Source organism: Agrilus planipennis, unplaced genomic scaffold (genome assembly GCF_000699045.2).
Source record: "Agrilus planipennis isolate EAB-ADULT unplaced genomic scaffold, Apla_2.0 scaffold89, whole genome shotgun sequence".
NCBI classification, from domain to species: Eukaryota; Metazoa; Arthropoda; class Insecta; order Coleoptera; family Buprestidae; genus Agrilus; species Agrilus planipennis.
Window position 1 is genome coordinate 135,593 of NW_020439079.1, and position 23,908 is coordinate 159,500.

At 35.1% G+C, this 23,908-nt stretch overlaps 1 protein-coding gene across 4 annotated transcripts in view; it reads right to left on the minus strand.

Moving 5' to 3' along the window:
- LOC108734587 (ankyrin repeat and fibronectin type-III domain-containing protein 1) overlaps positions 1–23,908 on the minus strand; it is a 375,782-nt gene that overhangs the window by 38,553 nt on the left and 313,321 nt on the right. The window contains exon 1 of one of the 4 annotated variants that reach the window (XM_018466210.2): positions 11,081–13,014. The exons of the other annotated variants lie outside the window; for them this stretch is intronic. Coding sequence (XP_018321712.1) covers positions 11,081–11,786 — 706 coding nt within the window. The 5' untranslated portion in view covers positions 11,787–13,014. Of the gene's footprint in view, positions 1–11,080; positions 13,015–23,908 lie in introns of those variants that run through there. 4 annotated transcript variants of the gene reach the window in all.

The window sequence follows — 23,908 nt, forward strand, 5'->3', positions numbered from 1 at the left end:
TATAAGAAGGGGGGGGGGGGCGAGGGGATTACGTTTCTAAGAAGCTCAGTAGTTCCTAATACGGGTAGGTATTTAGGGTAAAACAGCCGTTGTTTTTTAATAACGTCATCGAGATACAGTGCTCTAAAATTTACAGAAATGTAGATCTCAGTATAATTAATTGAATTCCCGAAGGGCGGATAGGTGAATTAAAACAGCAGGGGCGAAGTAAACAGAAATATTCCCCAAAGGTGAGAACATGAGTTGGAAAAAAAAGAAGGCTGCAAAAGCAAAGAAACATTATGGCAAAGAAACATGAAATATTCTGATTGACTTTCATTATTTTGCCTAAGGTTTTTTGGCGAAAGTTTTTTTTTTCAATAGAAAAATCCATTGTTGACCATGAATCTAACAATAAAAAAGCGACAGGTGGTCTTCACTGCATGTCTAATATTACGTTAGTAAGAAAGGTCAGAATTCTGTACAACCTACATTCTGGAAAGGAATTTTTCTAGAATAAGTCCAACCTCTACAAATAGCTGCCGCGGGGCCGAAAGAGACACTCATCAAATAACGCAAACATTCATAAAAATATGCACACACACCTAGACACACACACACACACACACACATGTATACTTAGACATACAGATGAATACACACGGTAGGATAGGTTACGTTATACACACATGCACGCACGGTAGGTACGAGGACACCTTCTTCGGGAATCCGACACTACCAGATCATAGGAACGACTGGGCGTCTTTTGAGGATTTTGGGGGTGTAAGAGGGGCCTATATTTCTATAAATGTTTGATACAAAGCGCCGATGAGAACCAAAGTGTTCTACAAAAGCGAGAACTTTAATTAGGTTTCCTTTGTAAATTGTTCCTCAATCCCCAGTTTCCTTCGGATGTCTCGGAAAAAGGGGAGGTAAATAAAAAGTGTTGGCTTTATTTCTTTGTCGTCGGAACTGCGATATCTGGATCAGGAAGATAAATGACACCCTTTAAATTTAATATCTATCAGCAAAGTTGAATGTGCCGTTATATTGGTCAGCTGGAGCGGCAGCGCTTCGGAATTTTGAACGAAGTGGATCAAGGAGGCCGTCCCGAAACGAAGTAAGCAAGAAAGCAAGCCATCGACCTAAATAAATTTATGGAGCGCCATGAAACAAAATATCGTTTGTTATTCGTGGGGTCAACGGTTGGTTGGTTGGTTGGTTGGAGGTTGCGAGACCCCGGAAAACGACCTGCAGGAGATGCGAGAAAATACTGAATGAAAAGATGCTTAGATTTTATGATTGATTATAGAGACTTTTTTCTTATCAGGGTTATCGGTATCATACAGATAACAGGGGATCATGTCAAAAGGAGATTAAAATGGCAGATTATAAGTTGGGGCAATTCTTCCTAAAAAAAAAAAGTTAAAGAATAAAGAATGCGTGTCAGAAACCAACGGCGTTGGAGGTGAAGCCAGTCGTAGGACTGTATGTTTCATCAAAACCACGGCAAACTAACCCGGAATTGAACTGGTGATTTGGACCGCTAGACCAAATTATCGACATCAAGATAAGGTATTATCTATTTTATCCGTCAATTTCTAATTTTTATTTAACAAAAAATTATAATCTGTGTCATTATCATAAGGTCGTCAGTCTTAAGTCTGGTTGGACACGTACCTCCACTCTTTCCTATCCTGAGCTAAACTTCGCATTTCCCTAAAACTAGAAGAACCTTCATCCTTAACTATTTGCGAACAGTAATCTAATCTAGGTCTACTTTTAGCCCTTCTAACTCACGTTTCTGCCTCTAATATGTCTCTGACTAGACTTTCATGCCTGAGAAGGTGTTCTACTAATCTATCTCGCCTATTTCTTATTAACTTCCATAGAGTCCTCTGTTCTCCTATTTATTCCAATACCTCTTCATTTCTTTTCTACCCACGTTATCCTCATCATCCGCCTATAACATCACATTTCAAACGCTTCTAACCTTTTCTTTTCCGCCGCGCCCACTGTCCATGTTTCGCACCTGTACAATACCGCGCTCTAAACATATACCTTTAACAATCTTTTTCGAATTTCTAAATTAACCGTTCGCGAGTATAGAAGTGATTTCTTTTTATTAAAGGCGACACGACCCTGCGCTATCCTCTACTTTATATCCCTACTACTCCTTCCGTCCTGACTTATCCGACTTCCTAGATACCTAAAATCAGCCACTTCTTCTAATTTTTCGTCTCCTATCTTTATATTCACTCTTTCCTACTTTTTCTTCCCTTGCATACCAGTATTTTAGTTTTACTTTTATTTATTTTCATACAGTACTGATCTGTCAGTACCGCTTCCATTTTATTTAGGGCTATCTCTAGGTCCTCCTTGCTAGATGCTCATAATCTGTGTAAGCGACAGCAATCCGTCATTATTATAATCAAAAGTTTACACATTTCCATTTACCTAATTGGAAAAAAAAATTAAATTTGGTTAACAATAATTAACGTTCTCGGAATTCTAAATTTACAATTTTCTTGCTTTTATTTACATAAAAATGAAAGCACATTTTTGTCACGTCTAATTCATATTTAATAATAGTGAAGTGGTGGCAAATTGGTATTAAAGGTAGACAGAGGAGTGAAACGTGTAATCATGATCGATTGGCAGTTGGATATTTACCGACTGAAAATTTCGCCCGAACAAAAAAGCCCCACCCTGCTGTAATTAATGTAACCTCTAATGAAGTCGTTCGATTCATTAGGAATCTGGGTTAGCAAACCACTTCTCTGTAATTACGTAGGCTCCGGAGCTGAGCCAGAGTGCCCCTACGCAATCCAAACAACTTTTTTTCAAAGGCAATTTTTAATTTTCCATTTCTTCAATAACAACAACAAAGGCTCTCTATCACTTCGAGTGAGAGAGAGAGACGGAACGAGGAAGCAAAAAAAGAAATTACGGCGCACTCTAGAAAGAGGGAAGTTTTTGTATAATTTGGAACCTGATCTTTTGATGGTGAAACTAATTACATCATCAATAAAATGGAACCGACTGCGTTTCTCTGATATGTCCACATTATACTTACTAGCGACGATTAAGAAGTTTGATGGAGAGTAACAGCGCGAAAAAAGTTAGTTTTTCTCATAATATAAGTAGTAAAGAACTAATTGTACGAAGCATTTGCAAAATTTTATTTGTTGAAGCTGTAATGGATTCAAAATCCGATTAAAAACAATATAACTCAACATCAATAATTATTCGACCATTTCACTTGTTAATTTTTATGTTCACCACTAATTTGAAATACTATAGAAAAGGAGACTGTGGTGATGGAGATATTAAAAACAAGAAAAGACCTACCCCAAATTCACCACGTGTTTCGCTCACTTATTCTTGTGAGCATTTTCAACTATTAATACATATTAAAAGAATTAGGTGTCAGTCAAAAACCAATAACTAACTATCCGATTTCAAAAATTTTATCTTTATTATTTTCTCTCATCATATATTTTAAATGTCGTGTTATAGGCAGATGATGAGGATATCGTGGGTAGAAAAGGTTAGAAATGAAGAGATATTGGAAAGAATAGGAGAACAGAGAACTCTATGGAAGTCAATAAAAAATAGGCGAGATAGGTTGGTAGGACACCTTCTCAGGCATGAAGGTCTAGTCAGAGACAGAAGCAGAAACAGGAGTTAGGAGGGGTAGAGGTAGACCTAGATTAGATTCCTGTTCGCAAATAGTTAAGGATGTGGGCTGTTCTATTGTAGTTTTAGGGAAATGCGAAGTTTAGCTCAGGATAGGAAAGAGTGGAGGTACGTGTCCAACCAGTCTTAGGACTGATGACCTTATGATAATGATGATATTTTAAATCCGAATATACTTTGACCTATTCTATCACTATCCTTTTCCATTTTATCTATTTTTTCACTCCCTTTCTTCAAATTCCATCATCTTAGTTTTCTAACTATTCAATTTGAATTCTTTTTGAAGTTAAACTTCTTTACGCACGGTAGGGTAAGGTGCGAGGTGCTATGTAACGAAATCTTGCAACGGATGTTCCCCCTCTACTCGGCCACGTAGACGAGTTCGTAGTGGGGATCGCTTGAGCCGTGAGCGCGCTTCAATGCAACGTTCGTTACAGGCAACTCCGGCATGTATAGTGTAAATTAAATTCGTAGTGTACAAATAATATCATTAAAGCAGTTCCTTAACCCCTATCCCGGTATGTTTGAAGAAGTTTCACTTCAGTAGCGTATTGTATAATTACACGTTGTATTTTTTTTTTAAGATATTTCCCTAGCACTCTTACCATTTCTTCCAAACTTTCGAAACTTCTGCCACCAAAACTATATCAGTCGTATACGGTATTGTCTATATTCTTTTCCTCTCTATAACTATCCTTCCTCCCTTAACCTACTTATCTCACTTTCTAAATCACTTACAACATATGTTAAATAACTGTGTGCTTAGCTTATATTCATACCTATACTAATCCTTTTACGTATTTACCTAAATTTCATTGATTCCTTATCATCTATCCTTAGTACTTTAGCTGGTTTTCTATAAATTTCCATTATTTTTCCTATTAATCCCTCGTTTATTCCCACCATCTTAACATCTCCAGTATTTTGCCTCTATTTGTCATTGTAAAGCATTTTTTAGTATATATATTGGATCATTATTTTCTATAATCAAACGATCTTTTACTTAGAACTCTAAAATATGACCCTTACTAGTCACAAACTGAACTCTAAGCAGAGAAACAAATTAATACAAAATTTAAAATGTATATGCATCTACCTATTTTGAATTAGCAAATAAAAAGAATTAATATACTGTAACCCCAAGTAGTTATCCATATATTTAAATGGACCTTGTTGGAGCATGCATATTAGTATATAGGCAAAAAGAAATACGTCCAGATTATTTAATGTATTATAGGTATATACTAACATGTGAACCTCTTGGTCATATTGAACTCGGTATGTTTATAAAACAATATGTATATTACGATTTTAGTAAACACAACTGTTATGACTACTCATTCGAAAATTAGAAGTGAGTTAGTTGGCTGTAGTCTTTTGTCCAGAGAAAAAGTATATTAATTAAAGTGAATATTCATTAATAGAATCTTTCTTTTAATCAAAAGATCCCAATAACCCTAATAATGCANTAAACATTTGAAGTACTGTCTTGGACATCAGTGTTGAATTATGCGAGTTTTTTGTTTGGTTTTCTCATTTCGCAGTTACAAACAACTTTTTTTATTTTATTTAAATGAGTAGTACAAAGAGACTGTCAACACAGAATTAAATTATTTAAATAAAAAATATTATAGAAGTGTTTGTAATGTTTTATAAACACAAATGTCTATTTTGTAATCGTTACTTATAGATACTTGTTTAGTTTAAAAAATCAAGACAACAAATAAAATAAAAGTACTTAATATCTTACTAATAATTAGATATAGTACGTGCACGTTTTTATTTATATTATGAAATAATTATTCAACATTTGTAGTTCCAACACAACTTGTAAGTAGTTGCTAATAATATTTTGAATGAAAATAGCAAGTAAACTAATTAATAGACACCGACGAAATTCATATACGTACCTAATATGTATTATAGTCGCCAGAAGTAGCAACAGAGTAAAGTTGCGAAAAATAATAAATAAGTATCTATCAATAACTATTCCTTTTGATCCTTCATATTCTCTGAACAAATTAGCGGATGGAATTAATATCTGCCTTAAACAGGGTGGTTCAAAAAGATCGAGGAATATAGGGCTGTTACAGATTTGGACAATAAATTCAGATTGCTTAATTGCATATATGTCTAAATTAGTTTGTACTTTCCACTGTCATTCTGATGATTTTAAATGTAACAAAGACAGAATTTTCACATGAAAAGATTGAATTTTCACCTGAAAAGTTCAGTCTTTGTTATTACTTATTTTGTGTTTAAGTTAACTAATTTTATTAAAAATTCCAATCGACCTTTCTATTTAGATTATCCATAATAATTCATAACTTTACAGTACTACTAAAGAAGTTTAAAAATCAATCGCTAAAAGTGTTGCTAAGCACAAAACTCGAGAAGGACTGGACCAATTTCGATAATTTTCTTTTAAAATATTCCTTGAAGTCNCCTCTGCTTTATATCCCTACCACTCCTTCCGTCGTGACTTATCTCACTTCCTAGGTATTTAAAATTAGCTACTTCTTCTAATTTTTCGTCTCCTATCTTTATATTTGCTCTTTCCCTACTTTTTCTTCCCTTGCATACCAGTAATATGTATAGCGACGGAATATAAAATGTGATTTTTAGACAAGGAAAGTAAAGCCATTCAGGGGATGGTGAATGGATATTGCTTATCAGGGGCGCAACAAGGGGGGTCCACGGGTGCCTAAGCACCCACTCGATTAGGTTGGGCACCCAGTCAATTCCAGTCGATTCAGATAATAACCCAACTTAAAAGTTCGGTTCAAATAGTTCAAACTCGTAAATGAGTAGCCGAACTCGATCTTTTCAGCTTACACACACCTGCAGTACATAAATACCTATTTATAATATTGTAATGTTCGTGGGTTTAACAAATTAACTTCTAAGAAGAAAACTATTCATTTACACTAATTATTATTGAACTTAAAAACACTATTCAATTATTACTAAACTTAGGTAATTATTCTATTTATTTACCCTACTGTTACTATTCACTGTTCTATTTATTTCACTTCTATCACTGTCAATTTATTTCTTCATTCACTTCCGCAACGGTCAATTTATTTCTACTCTACTCCGGCGATCGTCTCTTCCTTTAAATACTCCCTTGCTTCCTTTCGGGAACATTCTCAAGCCGTCCGGAAAAGTTTCGTTTTCTTCGAACTGTTTAATTGCTTTCCCGGAACGCAGGTACGACACACACGTTTACATATACGGCGCACATGAAGAAAGGCGCCCGCGGCTAGTCGGCGAATCGATAAGCCGCTCACACACACGTTTGCCCGATCGCACACAAACACGCTCGTGCTCGCTACAGTATTATAATGGGAGCACCCAGTCAAACTGTAACGTTGTTGAGCCCCTGGTGCTTATACTCTAACCATGCAACGGAAGTGTCATAACGGAAAGAGAAGCGAAAACAGAAATAAATAGCAAATTTTTGCGGAAGCGGACGCGGAAGCGGAAGTGTAATAATTGTAGATGCGCCCTTTCCGTGAATATTTTGTTAAAAATTTTGCATTTAGCAATTGTATCGTTAATAACAAATTTATACCACTGAGCAAAAACTATACAAAATAAATAAACGCTATAACTGTATAATATTTTCGAAAAGAAATTATTAGAACTGGCTCAGGAGCTGAAAGTCCTGGATGTGTTTTTAGATTAAATGAGGAAACTAATAAGAGAATAAAATTTGGAAAGTATCAACCTACGAAATACTATGATTTAGGCCCTAAACTATAATACAGTTATTTGCACAAGGGCAATATTATTATTAACAAAATTTAAGTGGTTACAACGCTACATTGACGCTAATACTTCATAAAATAAACGGTTGATAATAATACATTCGCTAACAATGCTACAGAGGGGTAGCTGAAAGCTGGGGCAGGTACCTGCACAACATGCAGCTTTGCAACGAACGATTCCATTTAAATTGTGTGTTGAAAGCGGCCAAGTTTAACCAACAGAAAAATGTAATAAATTTTTACGATTTGTTTTATTGCTCCGGTATATCGATTTTCAAAAAGATGTGAAATAAGATTTTGTTAAGTTATAAAAATGCGGAACCATATGCAGAAGCGGATGTGAAAGTGTATGCGGAATTTCCGTAATTGCGGAAGCGGAAACAGACGTCTGTTGCAACACTACTATACACTTGTAGTTAGAGTTTATTGGCTGCACCGATGCTCCTCTTCGTTGCTTAGTTACCATGAATTCAAATGCAGCTAGAGTTTCGTTACATTTATTAACCATGAAAATGGTAGAAATTTTGTCTTTGGGATTCCGTACGTCCGAATGAAAAACGGAACCCTTATAGGATTACTCGTGTGTCTGTCTGTCTATCACAGTCAATTTGCTCCGAATCTACTGGGCCGATCAAGTTGAAATTTACTGTACATATGAATAAATAAATTAATTCTGAACATGGGGACCATTTTGGGGGGCTAATACCATGCAACATATCAAATTAAAGGGCTTCTTGCAAGGTTCTCAAGCATATTTTTTATAATTTTAAAATAAACAGTTTTACAATTAATATTAAGAAAATAAATGAAAATTGACCTTCCCCCCCCCCCGTCCTTATCTCCGAAACTAGTGAACCTAAAATTTTGAAAAAATACAAAAAATAGTTCTTAACCGATAGATTACATTTGTAGTTTGAATATATGGGAGAACATGTTTTTTTCAATTACAATGTTTGAGTTCCGTACGTCTGAATGGAAACGAAAAACCCTTATAGGATCACTCGTGTATCTGTCGGTTTGTTCGTTTTGTATAATATTATTTTACTACCAATTTTGTTAATTTTGATAATTTTCGATTTATGATGCTGCTAGAAGTAACGAATTCACAAGGAAGTATTTTTTTCTGTTTAGCAAAAATTACCATTTTTGATTCGATTCTAGAATATGGAGGACCAGAATCTGTTCTTTTTTTGTTATTAAAATTTTGTGTGTGGATGAAAAAATGGTTTTAACAGATACGTGCTATTTTAATATGAAAAGTTATATTATTTATAGAGAGACGTTATGGATTCAGTCGGCTATCATTATTCCCTGACTTGCGACGATCTGTTGGGATCTTTTAGATAATTGATGGGATTCTAATGCAGAAATATAACGTTTTAAGTACGATTTAATATATAATATCACAAGGATCTATTTCACGAAACGAATGCATAATTTTTTGCGGAATTTTTTATTGAAATATCAATAAACAATAAACCTTAGAAAAAGGATACGACCACAAATGAAACTTGCACACTGAATAAGAGGAAAATTTTTCCATTAATTAAGGTGTTATTAACAGATGTCATATCCATTAAAAATTCATCTCGAACAAAAAAACGAAATTTGATGTATCTTTAGGATCATTGACGTAAGTAATTTAAAAAAAAAATGGAATATTAAATAAATTTAAACATGAAAAACAAGAACCATACAAGGACTTCTCCATAAAATTCGTTTGTGTTGTCTTTGTTTGACTAAATTTTATTGCTGCATCAGAATTAGTTAAACTTTCATTAAAAATTTTAATGAGAATTTTATTCCGCGATAAATACACACTTTTTTTTTCAGATTCAGGATGCTAGATTGTATTTCCCCAGAAATATCTTTATTTTGCAAATAATTCTTCACATAAAAAGGTTAATGCAAAAGTAATTATTATTACGTATTAATGGTATAACGATTAAATTATTTTCGAGTAGAATAATAATGTGGCCTTGCCCCCCCCCCCAAATCCAACACTAACAACTAACAGGCAAGAAACACTGTCTTTCAGCTTAGTCATAAGGAAGAAGAGGTATTTGATGGAACGGGAAAACAGGGGACTCTATTGATGTCAATAAGACATATTAGAGGCAGAAACAGGAGCTAAGAGGAGCAGAGGTAGATCTAGATTAGATTACTTTTGGCAAATAGTTAAGGATGTGGGTTATTCTAGTTTTAAGGAAATGCGAAGGTTAGCTTAGGATAGGAAAATGTGGAGGTGCATGCCCAACAAGTCCTTAAGACTTGTTAGAACAGGTAGGTAGAATAACTAGGTTAGAATGTTTTAAACATTTTCTACTAAATTAATTATCTTCTGCCTTTTCGCTTCCTTCCAACAAGGTGTACATATTACATAATTGTATATATGTATGCATGAAACATAAACTTATTAAAAGAAACGGTAAATGTCTAGTTGATGGCCCTCACTCCTAAAGGGGGTGGGGGTGGGTGGGATCGAAAGAGGAGGTCTCCCCTACCACTGTACCATAAAAAGTTCGTGACGGTCTCACCCCCATAAAAGGTTATGGGGGTTAGATGGGGGTGGGGGTAGGGAGGATCGAAAGAGGGTGGTCATCTGTGTAAAACCCCATAAAAAATTTGCGGTGGTCTCTCCCCCATAAATAGTTGAAAGTTGATTATTTTGACAATTTTCATACACTATAATTCAACTAAAATTCAATAAAATACTTATTTTCAAACGGGTGAAGGTGGGGGATCGAAAGAGGGTGGTCATTTGAACAAAACCCGATAACCTAACCTAACCTATATTTTTATGTATTTTTCATTAGTTTTACCTTTGAATATTGTTTAAGAATGACTATATAAATATTTACATGCCTAAAAATGTATAAACATTGGCATATTTATTAACTTTGAACCTCCCATAACTTCTTATGGGGGTAAGACCGCCACGAACTTTTTATGGTACAGTGGTGGGAGAGACTCCCTCTCTCGATCCCCCTCACCCACCATCATCTAGACCTTTACCAAAGAAACTAATCCTAATAACAACAAAAATTGCCAATATCGAATACATGTACGTATAGGTTACAGGACGCCGTAAAATTCACGGCTTATTAACTAATTTAATTTAATTCTAAAAATCTTACAACGATGAAGAAGGTTCTATACGAAATCCGACAGATGAGGAACATTGTCATCTAGGATTGAAATATTAATGTGAAAATTCATTTTCAATTTCCATTCACTACAAACCACCTCAGATTAATGTGGAAAAATTTTTGTTGCATTTTTGTCACACCCCTGCCGGGAATCGACCCCGGGACCTTTGACTTTACGCTCCATTGTACCTTATTAAGCTGAGGAAGTTTGTAGTGGATGGAAAATTGAAAATAAATTTTCACATTAATATTTCATAATAACCCCTATTAATAATTAAAAATATTAGTGTTTCATCTAGTTTTGAGATTAGTAATACGGTTCCATACGGAACATCTAACTAATACGACAAGAAACATTGTTATCCACTTCTGAGCACAGCAATAAGGTTCTATACGGAAACGGTAACTTGAAATTTTAGGGAAAGTGGAGTAATTTGGTTTTTAAATTAATAATATTTAGAAAGGCGTATACTGGACACTTACTTGAATTTGAAAGAAATGGATTTTGCCAGTTTGTGTTCCGTCTCCTATTCTTGATAGAAAGTCTAAGAGAAGTTCTGTAAAATGCACTTCTGTCACCGTTATTTGCACATCTTTTCATTTCATTGCACTTTTCGTTTTTCCTAACACATATCTGGTCCCTTTCACGCTGAACTTCGTCCTTGTTATAAAACAAAGGTTCGTAATTTTCGTTGGGAGGGATCTGAAGGATCGCGGCAGCTTTTGGGGCTATGATCTTTGACGGTTGAGTGGACACCCTTTTGCCACCGAGATCGTTTTTCATTTTCATTAAAGCGTCGACCTTTTTCAAGAGATACAGCTTCGAAAATTTTTGTTCGCTGTCCGACGAATCAGCAGGCGTTTTCAGGATGGTTTCAGGAAGATGATCCCTTTGATGATAGAAAAGGTTTTCATAATCCGCATTTATGTAATTTCGACAAAAGACGTCCGAAACTCTTCGGGGCGACGGCATCAAGGTGGTCATGGACGGAGCCTTTTTTAACAACGGCCTGCTGTCACTCGTTGTTTTGTAATTGAGGAAGCGATTGCCGATTTGTCTCAGCGATGCCCTGACGCTCTTCGATCGCTTTAAATGGTTATTGGGAACTTCGCTGGCGCTTTTTCGTCTTTCCAAAAGAATGTCGGTCATTTTCTTTTCTGATTTCGAAGGTTTAATAACCTTTCCCATCACATCTAGATGCTTATGCACGGCCTTCTTAATTTTCGAACGGACTAATAATAATTTAACGTTTCAGTAGGGCATTTCTTAGCTTTTCTGCTTATACAAATTCATTTGGATTTGGCTCGATCGGTACCGTTTTTTCCTATACGGATACGTAGTGCTTTGTTTCACCTTTAAAGATTTATAGACAATTAATTTTTTTACGAAATAAATAGCTTTTCGCCTTTCGAATAACTATCGTTAAGTTTACGCCTTTGCTTCAGCAATAAAATTTGTTACACTCATGTTTTTAATGGAGTAAGAAACGCAGGCGGTACCGTATGTCAGTTTTTGTGCTTAGAGATAACAGTTTGTACAATAAGTGCCTCTTATTAGATACCTTAAAGTGTCCATAAATATGAAACAACCAGACTCAGTGGATATGAAAAGGAGTTATTGGAAAAGATCGTCTAAATGGTGATGCTGATAGTCCTGATTCTTTTTTTGTTCTTTAACTTTTATTTTAGTTTGTTTATTTTTCAAGTACTGTAGCTTATTTACCCTTAAACATTGTATTCTATCGGCAAGTTAAAATGCGTTCCGGTTATTTTACTTAATTTTTCTTGTTTTTTAGTTGATGGATGATAGGTCGAAGGCCCGTTAGAAACTTTCACTTGTATCATCTGAGAAATGGGTCCTGAGAAGAATATAATTATTGCTCGCTTTTCTCATTTTCTCATTATCTTAATTATCTAAGTGGCTAGGCGTTTTTTCACGCACTTAACTGAAGTGTTTCCTTCTATTCTATTATATTTTTTGTTGCTGAGTTTCTATTTCACAATTACTCAATTATATGTACATTTTAAGTTTAACCATTTTATTTCATTGTATCGCACCCTAGATGTACATTTCCTTGTTTAGTAGAATTGGCATCTTTGTGTTTACTTGAAATTCGATCTTCTCTCATACGAAATTCGATCAACGAGTATCAGGATCACTCACTACCGAAGTTTATCAGCCGGCGACAAATCTTCGCATGAGCCACAATAAACACAAACATTTGATTGCGTTGGCCACTTATTAACCGTCACTACTCGATGTTCTGTTTTTTAAATTTTAACGGTTAGAACAACTTGGGCCTCGTTGAGTTGACGAGATCAAAGGCGTTGGTAACGTTTCAAACGATCTGCAAACAAACGAAGAATCCGGTCGCGTGTGAACCGTGATACCACACAGAAGACGAAGAACCACGGACTATGCTGTTGTTGCTGGTGCTGTTGAAAAACACGCCAACAGCTGGTAGAGTCGAAGAGGTGGAAGGAGAGAGGACGTTATGAAGGTCCCCCTGTGTATGCATAAATGGGGAGCACACGAACTCGTTGCTACAAGCATGCGAGAAATAAAATCCCATGCGTCAGTTCCAACTAAAGCAGCAGATGAAGCTTTTAAATAGTTAGTACGTTTAAATATTCAGAGACGGGAAAATAAAGGACTGTTTCAGTAACATAGTCATTCCTTGTCCTTCCAACGAGAGCATAAGCCAGGGGCATACTACAGGAACATATGGATTTAGCAAAATGGAGGCACCAGCTATACTTCCAGCGAGATCATAAATCAAAAGCATATTACAAGAATACATGGATTCAGCAAGATGGAATCACTAGCTATTCCTTCAACGAGAGCATGAGTCAGGAGGATACAACAGGAACACATGGTTTCAGTAAGATATAGTCACTACCTGTCCTTCCAATGAGAAAATAAGCCAGGGGCATACTACAGGAATATATGGATTTAGCAAAATGGAGCCAATAGCTATACTTCCAGCGAGAGCATCAGTTAGGAGCATACTACTGGAACACACGGATTCAGCAAAATGGAGCCACTAGCCACATTTTTAACGAACAGCATGTCAGGAGGATCCTAGAGGAACGCAAAATAGAGCCACCAGCTATACTTCCAGAGAGAGCATAAGTCCAGGACTATACTAAGATGGAACCACCAGCTATTCTTTCAACGAGAGTATAAGTCAAGAGGATAGTACAGGAATACATGGCTTTAGTAAGATGAAGTCGTAGTCATACTCTGATTTGTCTCCAGCAATTTTTGTATTGTTTTTTTTATTTAAATGAGTAATGTTTTTCAATAATTCAATGACGTTGTATCAAGTCAAGATTAATAACGAACAGGAATTAAATTCAGTTTCAAACTCAAACTCACCACTTACTAAAGTTTTTTAGAATATCAAATAAGACCGAAATCGCGATTCATCTTTTAGTAATCTCGATAAATTAATTATCAAGAACTTAATCTGTTCTTATAACTTNTGGACTGCGACAGGCCAATAACTATTGACAGAACGAAGTCTGTCGGTACAACTAGTTTGTTAATAAAAACAAAAAACATCAAAATAAAATACTTAACAAGTACAAGAAATTGGCGATCTAAACTGAACACCAACTTTTTTAATATAATCCAACATGCAAATTGTTTGAATACATATTGTACGTAAACGTATTATGTATAAAATACAAGCAAGCATATATATAGAATTATGTTTATGTAAGCGTTTTAAATCACTTTCACTCTATTCGGAGGCTGTGTTGTGTTATTGTTATTAGGTTAGGTTAGTATTGTGCAACGCAGGTGGCCTTTAGACTTAAAAAAGAATAACGAAAATGGATAAATCATGCGAGCATTGTCTTCATGTTGACGTAACGTCCGTATTTTAATGTAAGCACCTCTACATTATCAAATTAATTGGTTACGTAAATAGAACAGGCCAGCGAAATACCTTTAATTACATTACCTACGTGCACACGTAGGTACGCTAAAAGGTTTGTATTTGCAATAAAATTTCCGCGATTTTCTTTATTATTGGAATAGGTGTAATTTATATCATCATCATCACCATGAGGTCGTCAGTTCTAAGACTGGTTGGACACGTACCTCCACTCTTTCCTATCCTGAGCTAAACTTCGTATTTCCCTAAAACTAGAACAGCCCACATCCTTAACTATTTGCGAAAAGTAATCTAACCCAGGTCTACTTCTACCCCTCGTAACTCCTGTTTCTGCCTCTNCAATAGAAAACAAAGCAAAAGTTTTATAGGTGCGTAGAACGTTAAATTAATTCACTTGTTATTATTTCTGGCTAAATATGCTTTTAAATAAAGCATATTCTTAAATTTTAACGAGGCAGTTTGCAAATGGTACTGTTCACTTTTGTCTAGCTCTCGCTCGATGATCGGTGGAGAAATGCGCTCCGCAGACAAATATGATTGAATTTGGAATTATGCTACGGCGCATCCTAATAAAGGGAAGGGGCATATCTCTAACTTCTTGAAACGAACAGTATATTGATGTAGATGGTATTCCATTATGCTTTCCGTAACTATACGACATCTAGCATTTTGTAAGTTTTTATGGATACGTTTGGTCTCTTGTGTTAGTGTTACCTACATAAACGAATAATTTATAATAAAAGAGGACGTACCAAATCATGAGTTGGAGAGTTGCCGTTTAAAGCAGTTTATTGTCTCTCATATCCTTAGTTTTATTGTCTACCTCATAAAACAATGAGACTTGAAGTAAAGTTCACTGAACATAAAGGAAATGGCGTTAATACAAAAGAACAATGGTTCACTTTAAGTGCTTAGAATTATCTTGAGTTTCTAAGGTGACGGAAAATAAAATTTTAAAGGAGCACCTTATCTAATTGTCATTCTATATGTGTATGTCCTTATATGCAATAAAAATGTTAGCACAGAGGACAAATTAAGACACAAGTAGATGCCTATATCAAGGGTGCACACAGTTCGAAATTAGGAACTGGTAAGTTTAAAATACATAGTTACTTGCGATTTTTTACAAGAATTGAGTGATTTTTACTCAGTGGTAATGTATTTATTACTCTACTCCTTTTAACTCCTGTTTCTGCCTCCAATATGTCTCTGACTAGACCTTCATGCCTAAGAAGGTGTCCTACCAACCTATCTCGCCTATTTTTTATTAACTTCTATAGAGTCCTCTGTTCTCCTATTCTTTCTAATACCCCTTCATTTCTAACCTTCTCTATTCACGGTATCCTCATCATTCGCCAGTAGTACCACATTTCAAACGCTTCTAACTTTTCCTTTTCCGCCGCGCTCACCGTCTATGTTACGCTCCCGTACAGTGTCCAGCTCCAAATATACACCTTTAACAATCTTTTTTAAATTTCTAAATTATCCATTCGCGAGCATAGAAGTGACTTCTTTTTATTAAAGGCGACACGACCCTGCGTTATCCTCTGCTTTATATCCCTACTACTTCTTCCGTCTTGACTTATCTGATTTCCTAGATACCTAAAATCAGCCACTTCTTCTAAACTTTCGTCTCCTATCTTTATATTCGCTCTTTCACTATTATTAAAAATACTAGATGTAAATAACAGCGGCTCAATTTTTGAAAAAGGGTTTATCCAAAATTCTTCAGTTTCACAAGAAACGTGCTACTGTCAACTATGCTTTTTATAAATGCAAGCAAAACTTCAAACCTTCACTTTGCGATTAAAAAATGTTTGTCTGCAGCATATATGTATACGACGACTTTTAACGATTATAGGGGTAAGTATAAGTAGTTACGAGTATCTACCCGCATTGTCCCAACTTGAACTAATCAAGCCAATCGATAAACTGCTACAATGACATTATTCTGATGTTTAATCCATTGCATACGATCCAAGCGTCCAATCGCGAAGGATAAAGGATATTGTAAGCGAAAATCCTGTTCTGAATATGTAATAATTCGGCCCAAATGAAACAGATTCTCTATGTAGACTAAGGTTGAGCTGGACAAAACTTTGGTCAAATAAGCTCCAGGCCTTACACCCAAAGTTACGCTTTCATCCTTGAACCCAAATTATATTTTAAATTTAAAGGACTTCGAATTAGTAATCACTTCGAAAAGCAATTAGCTTTAAAGCCCTATGCACATCGAAGCATTTTTGAAGAAATTGAAATAAACCCACAAACTAGAAAGGATTTTTGTAAAGTAATTCTTGTTTACGAAAGGGTTTGAAGTACATAATGAGCTGGAAGCACATTTTCAAGCAGAAAGCATTATACTGAACTTCATTTTAGTCAGCAATATTAAAACTATGATTTTCAAGTGTTATATACTAATTTTGCACCTGATCCTAGTGACATCCTTGAAATATTCTTGTTTAAAGGGCATAAATTCCAATAGAATAATGTCGGCAGTTTCAATTAATAATTTTTTGATCCAATGCATTAAGATGATCGGAACAATTTCATCTTAGAAGATGCAGTTTTCAAAACAATTTTTTTATATTTAGTATCTGTAAAAGGGAATAGCTTCACATTTTATACATTTATTGCATCAACAGTTTGCAAATAATTAGAAGAAATATTACTTAATTAAAATTCTAATCCATGTAACCATACATCAGTAGTTGATCTTTACTCAAAATAATTTGAACTTTAAAGCTATTTTATACGCTGACAGTAACATTCGTTTAGAAACAATATATTTATCACAGGATATATGATTCTTTGTACTCTGATAAGAGTTTCCTCTTTAGGATTATTTTGGTCTGAAGCTTGAACATATGCACAAAATAAAAATTCGTAAGTACTTTTGGAATTATTAACAAAACGTAGGCTCTTTAGTTCCCAGAGTAAGTAATTTCAGAAAGATTAGTTTGTTTATGTTTAATTGTGTATAATAACATTTTAAGAACAAAAGCATTAGTTTTGTCCTAATTTAGTTACAAATAATAATTGCAGATATGCAAGATGTGCTGCTGTTTCTTGACCAAATTTATAATAGAAATTATCCTTGAGTTTACCTACATTTTATTATTACCTTAGCAAACCATTCTGCAGAACTTTAAGGTGGTTCACGCAACACCATTTCGGCCCCGTGCCGAATCCGTATTACTAAACCTAAACCGACTTTTGTTACACCGAGCTAAAATATAGTAAATAGTCTGTAATCAAAGTACCTATTTAGCCCTGGGCGATGATAGATTTTAGTAAAATATTGATAAATCATTAATTATAGATAACAATCGATAATTATCCATAATTGTCGATATATTGACAAACATCGATATACATATAAGTATATGTAATTCGAACTATTGAAAGGGTATAGTTAACGTATAAATATCGACATATCGATATTTTTTAATAGATTAATAAATTCCAAGTATGACGACGTTCTTGGGGACTAGAAACGAAAAATATTTTCACTTTTTGTTCTTTGGAAATATTTATTCAAAAAGCAACATATTTTTGTCGCTGTTTTATTCTTTTTTTTTTTTTTAATTGAATATTAACACTTTTTAATGCGTATACAAATTTCAATATATTTACATTGACAAAATCATTTATGCAATTCATAGTGTTGTTTAAATTTAAGGTGGAAATGTATGATGATGTGTTGGATTGATTGTTTAGTTGGAATCTCTTTCCATCAATTTTTACAAAGAGTTCTTTTCTTTTCATTGTTGAAGTACAGCCAAATAGGGAAACTTATTGTACAAATTTTACTGTGCAAAAAGGTTAGATACTTAAACGATTCCAATTTTGATAAAAATTTCACGTTTTAAACGCGCTTTTGTAAAAAAAACAAGCATAGCAAAATATGTTGGTACTTTGTTGGCATAATATCAACGAAACTAACATTCAATTTGTTGTCAGTAAAAGAACACGAGCAGTGTCAATTTTTAGGGCTTTTCCAGAATATTGCTAGGCAAACCGTTTAGCTTCAGCTACGTATTATCTCTAGACTCAACTGCTTGACCAAATCTACTGACTATTAATTAAAAAGGACATGCATATTTATTTATTATTTAGCATAATTATCGATAACCACTAATGATCATCATTATAAGGTGCTCAGTCCTAAGACCGGTTGGACACGCAACTTCACTGCTTCCTATCCTGAGCATCCCACATCTTTAACTATTTGCGAACAGTAATCTAATCTAGGTCTACCTCTACTCCTTTTAACTCCTGTTTCTGCCTCCAATATGTCTCTGACTAAACCTTCACGCCTGAGATGTCCTACCAATCTATCTCGCCTATTTCTTATTGGCTTCCATAGAGACCTTTGTTCACCTATTTTTTCTAATATCTCTTCATTTCTAACTTTATCTATCTACGGTATCCTAATTATTCGCCGGTTTCTTTTCCGCCGCGTCCACCGTCCATATTTCACATCCCTACACATCGATAACTATCGATATTTATAGATAATCATCGATATATCGATATTACTGGCTGGCGAGCCGGCGCCATCCAAACAAGTATCTACACTTTTACATATGGGAAGCAAAGGCTTGCAGAATTTGTGTCCGTCCCTCGTCCGAGGTTCGGCTAGGATCCGAATCGGTGCAGCGTGAATCATCCTTTATACGTCAAAAATAGTTACGTTAAAGAATTTTATTTTACATCGTTTTAAATTTTAGTGAAGTAGTGTAAACATAAGATATAACTAACCTTGTCCACTGTATAACAGTTTTTTTTCCGTTGCAATGTCAGGCATAAAGGACGATAGAATACGTGCCGTATAAATGTTCGAAATAATTCGTCCACATGCAAAAATCTCTCCAAAATGTAACCGTACGGTTCCCGCTATACATTACATTCTGAAGAGGAGTTAGGTATAACTGAGAGCTCGATTTGTTTTGAGAATAAAGTTCTTTCGGAAATTGAAGTGCAAACGTCACATTCTATGCGATCGAGTAATTTATTTGTAAATTGAAATGCCGTGCCGTCGAGTTGGGACCGAGTGGGTAAACTGGCCGCACAAATCTTTCCCGTGTCAATAACAATTTCCCAAAGGACTGACGTGGAAAGAAAAGTGATTCTAATCCAATTTCAGTTTTGCATCGAAACTGATGTTTATGGAAAGGACGGACGGACGTTCGGAATAATCTATCGTTGCTATCCACGAATGGACTTGACGATAGGTAGCGACTTAGAGTGATAATAAGAGTAATATCCTTATCACTTTCCTTTAGATGCGAAATAGCAGTATAAAAATAACAGATTTTGAACATGGACACACACCCGTCACATTATCTTTATCATAAGGTCAGTCCTAAGACTGGTTGAACACGCAAGTCGATTTTATCCTATGCTGAGCTAATGTTCGCATATCCCTAAAGCTAGAACAACTCACATCCTTAGCTATTTGCGAACAGTAGTTTAATCTAGGTCTACCTCTACTTCTCCTAACTCCCGTTTCTGCCTCTAATATGTCTGTGACTAGGCTTCATGCCAGGAAAGGTGTCCTAGTAACCTATGTCGCCTATTTCTTATTGACTTCGATAGAGTCCTCTGTTCTTCTATTTTTTATAATACCTCTTCATTTCTAACCTTCTCTATCCACGGTATCCTCAACATTCACCTGTAACACCACATTTCCAACGCTTCTAACCTTTTCTTTTCCATCACGCACTCGCGCTCCAAATATACCCCTTTAACAACCTTTTTCGAATTCGTGAATTACTTACTTATCCCGATTCGGCTGTGACTCGAGTGTTTTTTTAATTCACACCGGTCCATACAATATTTTTTTAAAACCTCCATTAAGTATAAAAGTAAATTCAAATTCCACGAAAGCCCTTTAAAGTTTAAATTTCCTGGAAGTAGAGCTTTTAATTCTCAACATTCCAATCTCCATATTATATTCAGGTAGGTAGTAGGTAGCAAATGCATGTCAAGCCGTTGGCGAGCATTTCCTATGAAACAAGAAAGCTCGCCGCTACCTACCACTACTACAAACATGTAATTTCCTTTCAAATTCAGTTAAAAATTCAACGCCGACTGAGAGAAACAAGTTCTTAGGACCATTACTGTTATGAAGAACGATTACTCAACTGCACAATTAAATCACTTCGATGCGTGAGCCAAACTATTTTTCCACACGAATTCCACAGACGAATCGCACCCTCCTATTCGTATCAGAATTCGTACATTTTGAGTGTTCCATTTCTAAAAGATTTAGACGAAATCCTACTGTTATCTTAAATCTGTGAGTAAATTCTTCTATCCATGTGTAACTGACGTCTGGTATATAAACTCTACTTACGTATACAGTGTATCTTTGAAAAGAGTTTTTTGAATTGAGTATAAATATAATAATTTTATACGTTTCAGGAATATTTGGGGCTTGAGTTAGACAATCATTTGTGGCTATTGGTTTGAGATAGAAGAGTCGATCGTATTCAAAAATGAAGAAGATATAAAAAGTCAAAAATATATATGCAGGGTGTTTAGATATTCAGCGTCGGTAAAACCGGAAGTGCTAGCGTATGAAAATTGTTTGGTTGGAGTTTTTACCAATTTGTTGCGTCTTTATCTTGTGATAGATAAATCTAATAGGCCACTTAAAGAATTACTCTATATACTGGTCCTATCTAATGTAGTTCACACCTTTTATAGGATCAATGCTTTTATGTGCAGAAGTTTTAGAGAAATTTAATGTTTGACTCGGGACAGGAAATGGGGAGGTGCGTGTCCAAGCAGTTTTGCAACTGACGATTCTGTGATGATGATGTACATGTTGGTAGACTTGTTAGGGCAGTTTCAATGTGCATTACACATTTTAACGAAAAAGAAGTTTTGAAAATTGAATCATGTAAAGTGTCAATTGGTTAGAGAGTCTAATTCGTCTGTAATGAAAACATTTCCTCTGTCATAAAAAGACCAAGCTATAGCCAGCCCAGATCGTACATGTCATCACCATCATCATCATACAATCGTCAATCCGAAGACTGGTCAGATACTGTATCGGATTGAATTCAGCGCGAGTTCTACAGATAGATGTACAATAATGTCTTACTAACGCAAACTCAAAAAAACACAACAACAAGAAGAATACACCAAAAGTAATAATAAAATGAAAATAATTCGATAATGATATGTAAAATTTGAAGCCGTTGAAGGGTACAAATTATTATTATTAACAAAACAGGAAGATGTGGTTTATGACTAAAACTCCACCCATTCCAAACTATCAACCCACTGCCAAGTATGACTATCTCGGTCCGCTCATATCTATATCTGGAGCTTCATCATTATCTAAGATCTTTAAGGCTAACTCGAACTTTTTTCTTATCATGGGATATCCTAATTCATGTATCTTGGTGTACAATGTGATTTGTTTTGAAGTGAAAATTTTTTATCCTATAGTGGAGTAATATGCGCCAAACCAAAAAAAAAAATAAACATTGATGAAGAAGTCTCATTATTTCGCATGAGTAGCAGACGTGATGGGTGAACGGTGAGATCTAGTGAGGCTAGTTTTAATGTTTCAACTACTTACAGCCCATTTCAATTTGTTTGAATTGTGACCTTGAAGAAATCTGCGCGAAGATAGAAAGAATACACACTAGGCGTGAGCAATACAGAAATAGTTGGAACAAGCTTGAACGAGCAGAGCTCTCGCTGGGCGGTCTTAGGAGATCGGCTAGAACTGTACAGTACTAGACGAAAATGTTTAGCAATTTCTTAAAACAAAAAAATATATAAATTAACAATAGAAAACAAAGCAAAAGTTTTATAGGTGCGTAGAACGTTAAATTAATTCACTTGTTATTATTTCTGGCTAAATATGCTTTTAAATAAAGCATATTCTTAAATTTTAACGAGGCAGTTTGCAAATGGTACTGTTCACTTTTGTCTAGCTCTCGCTCGATGATCGGTGGAGAAATGCGCTCCGCAGACAAATATGATTGAATTTGGAATTATGCTACGGCGCATCCTAATAAAGGGAAGGGGCATATCTCTAACTTCTTGAAACGAACAGTATATTGATGTAGATGGTATTCCATTATGCTTTCCGTAACTATACGACATCTAGCATTTTGTAAGTTTTTATGGATACGTTTGGTCTCTTGTGTTAGTGTTACCTACATAAACGAATAATTTATAATAAAAGAGGACGTACCAAATCATGAGTTGGAGAGTTGCCGTTTAAAGCAGTTTATTGTCTCTCATATCCTTAGTTTTATTGTCTACCTCATAAAACAATGAGACTTGAAGTAAAGTTCACTGAACATAAAGGAAATGGCGTTAATACAAAAGAACAATGGTTCACTTTAAGTGCTTAGAATTATCTTGAATTTCTAAGGTGACGTAAAATAAGATTTTAAAGGAGCACCTTATCTAATTGTCATTCTATATGTGTATGTCCTTATATGCAATAAAAATGTTAGCACAGAGGACAAATTAAGACACAAGTAGATGCCTATATCAAGGGTGCACACAGTTCGAAATTAGGAACTGGTAAGTTTAAAATACATAGTTACTTGCGATTTTTTACAAGAATTGAGTGATTTTTACTCAGTGGTAAAGTATTTATTAGGTACTATATATTTTAAACTCATTTTTCTACATATTAATTTCTAATCATATTATTTAGTTTAAAAATCATCATCATCATAAGGTCGTCAGTCCTAAGACTGGTTGCACACGCACCTTCACTCCTTTCTATTCTGGGCTAATCTTCGCATTTCCCTGAAACTATAACATCCCACATTCTTCATTTGAGAATAGTAATCTAATCTAGGTCTTCTTTTACTCCTCGTAACTCTTGTTTCTGCCTCTTATATGTCTCTGATTAGACCTTCATGCCTGAGAAGATGTTCTACCAACCTATCTCGCCTACTTCTTATTGATTTCGATAGAGTCCTTTGTTCTCCTACTGATTCTAATACCTCTTCATTTCTGACCTTCTCTATCCACGGTATCCTCATCATTCGTCGGTAACACTACATTTCAAACGCTTCTAACCTTTTCTTTTCCGCCGCGCCCTTCATCCATGTTACGCACCCGTACAGCGCCGCGCTCCAAGCATACACCTTTAACAATATTTTTTAAATTTATAAATTAATCGTTCGCGATAATAGAAGTGAATTCTTTTTATTGAATGCGATTCGACCCTACGTTATCCTCTGCTTTATATTCCTACCACTCCTTCCGTCTTGACTTATCTGACTTCCTAGATACTTAAATTAAGCCACTTCTAATCTTTCTTCTCTTTATATTCACTTTTTCCCAACTTTTTCTCCTTTACATACCAGCAGTTTTGTTTTACTTTTATTTATTTGCATACAATACTGTTTTGTCAATACCG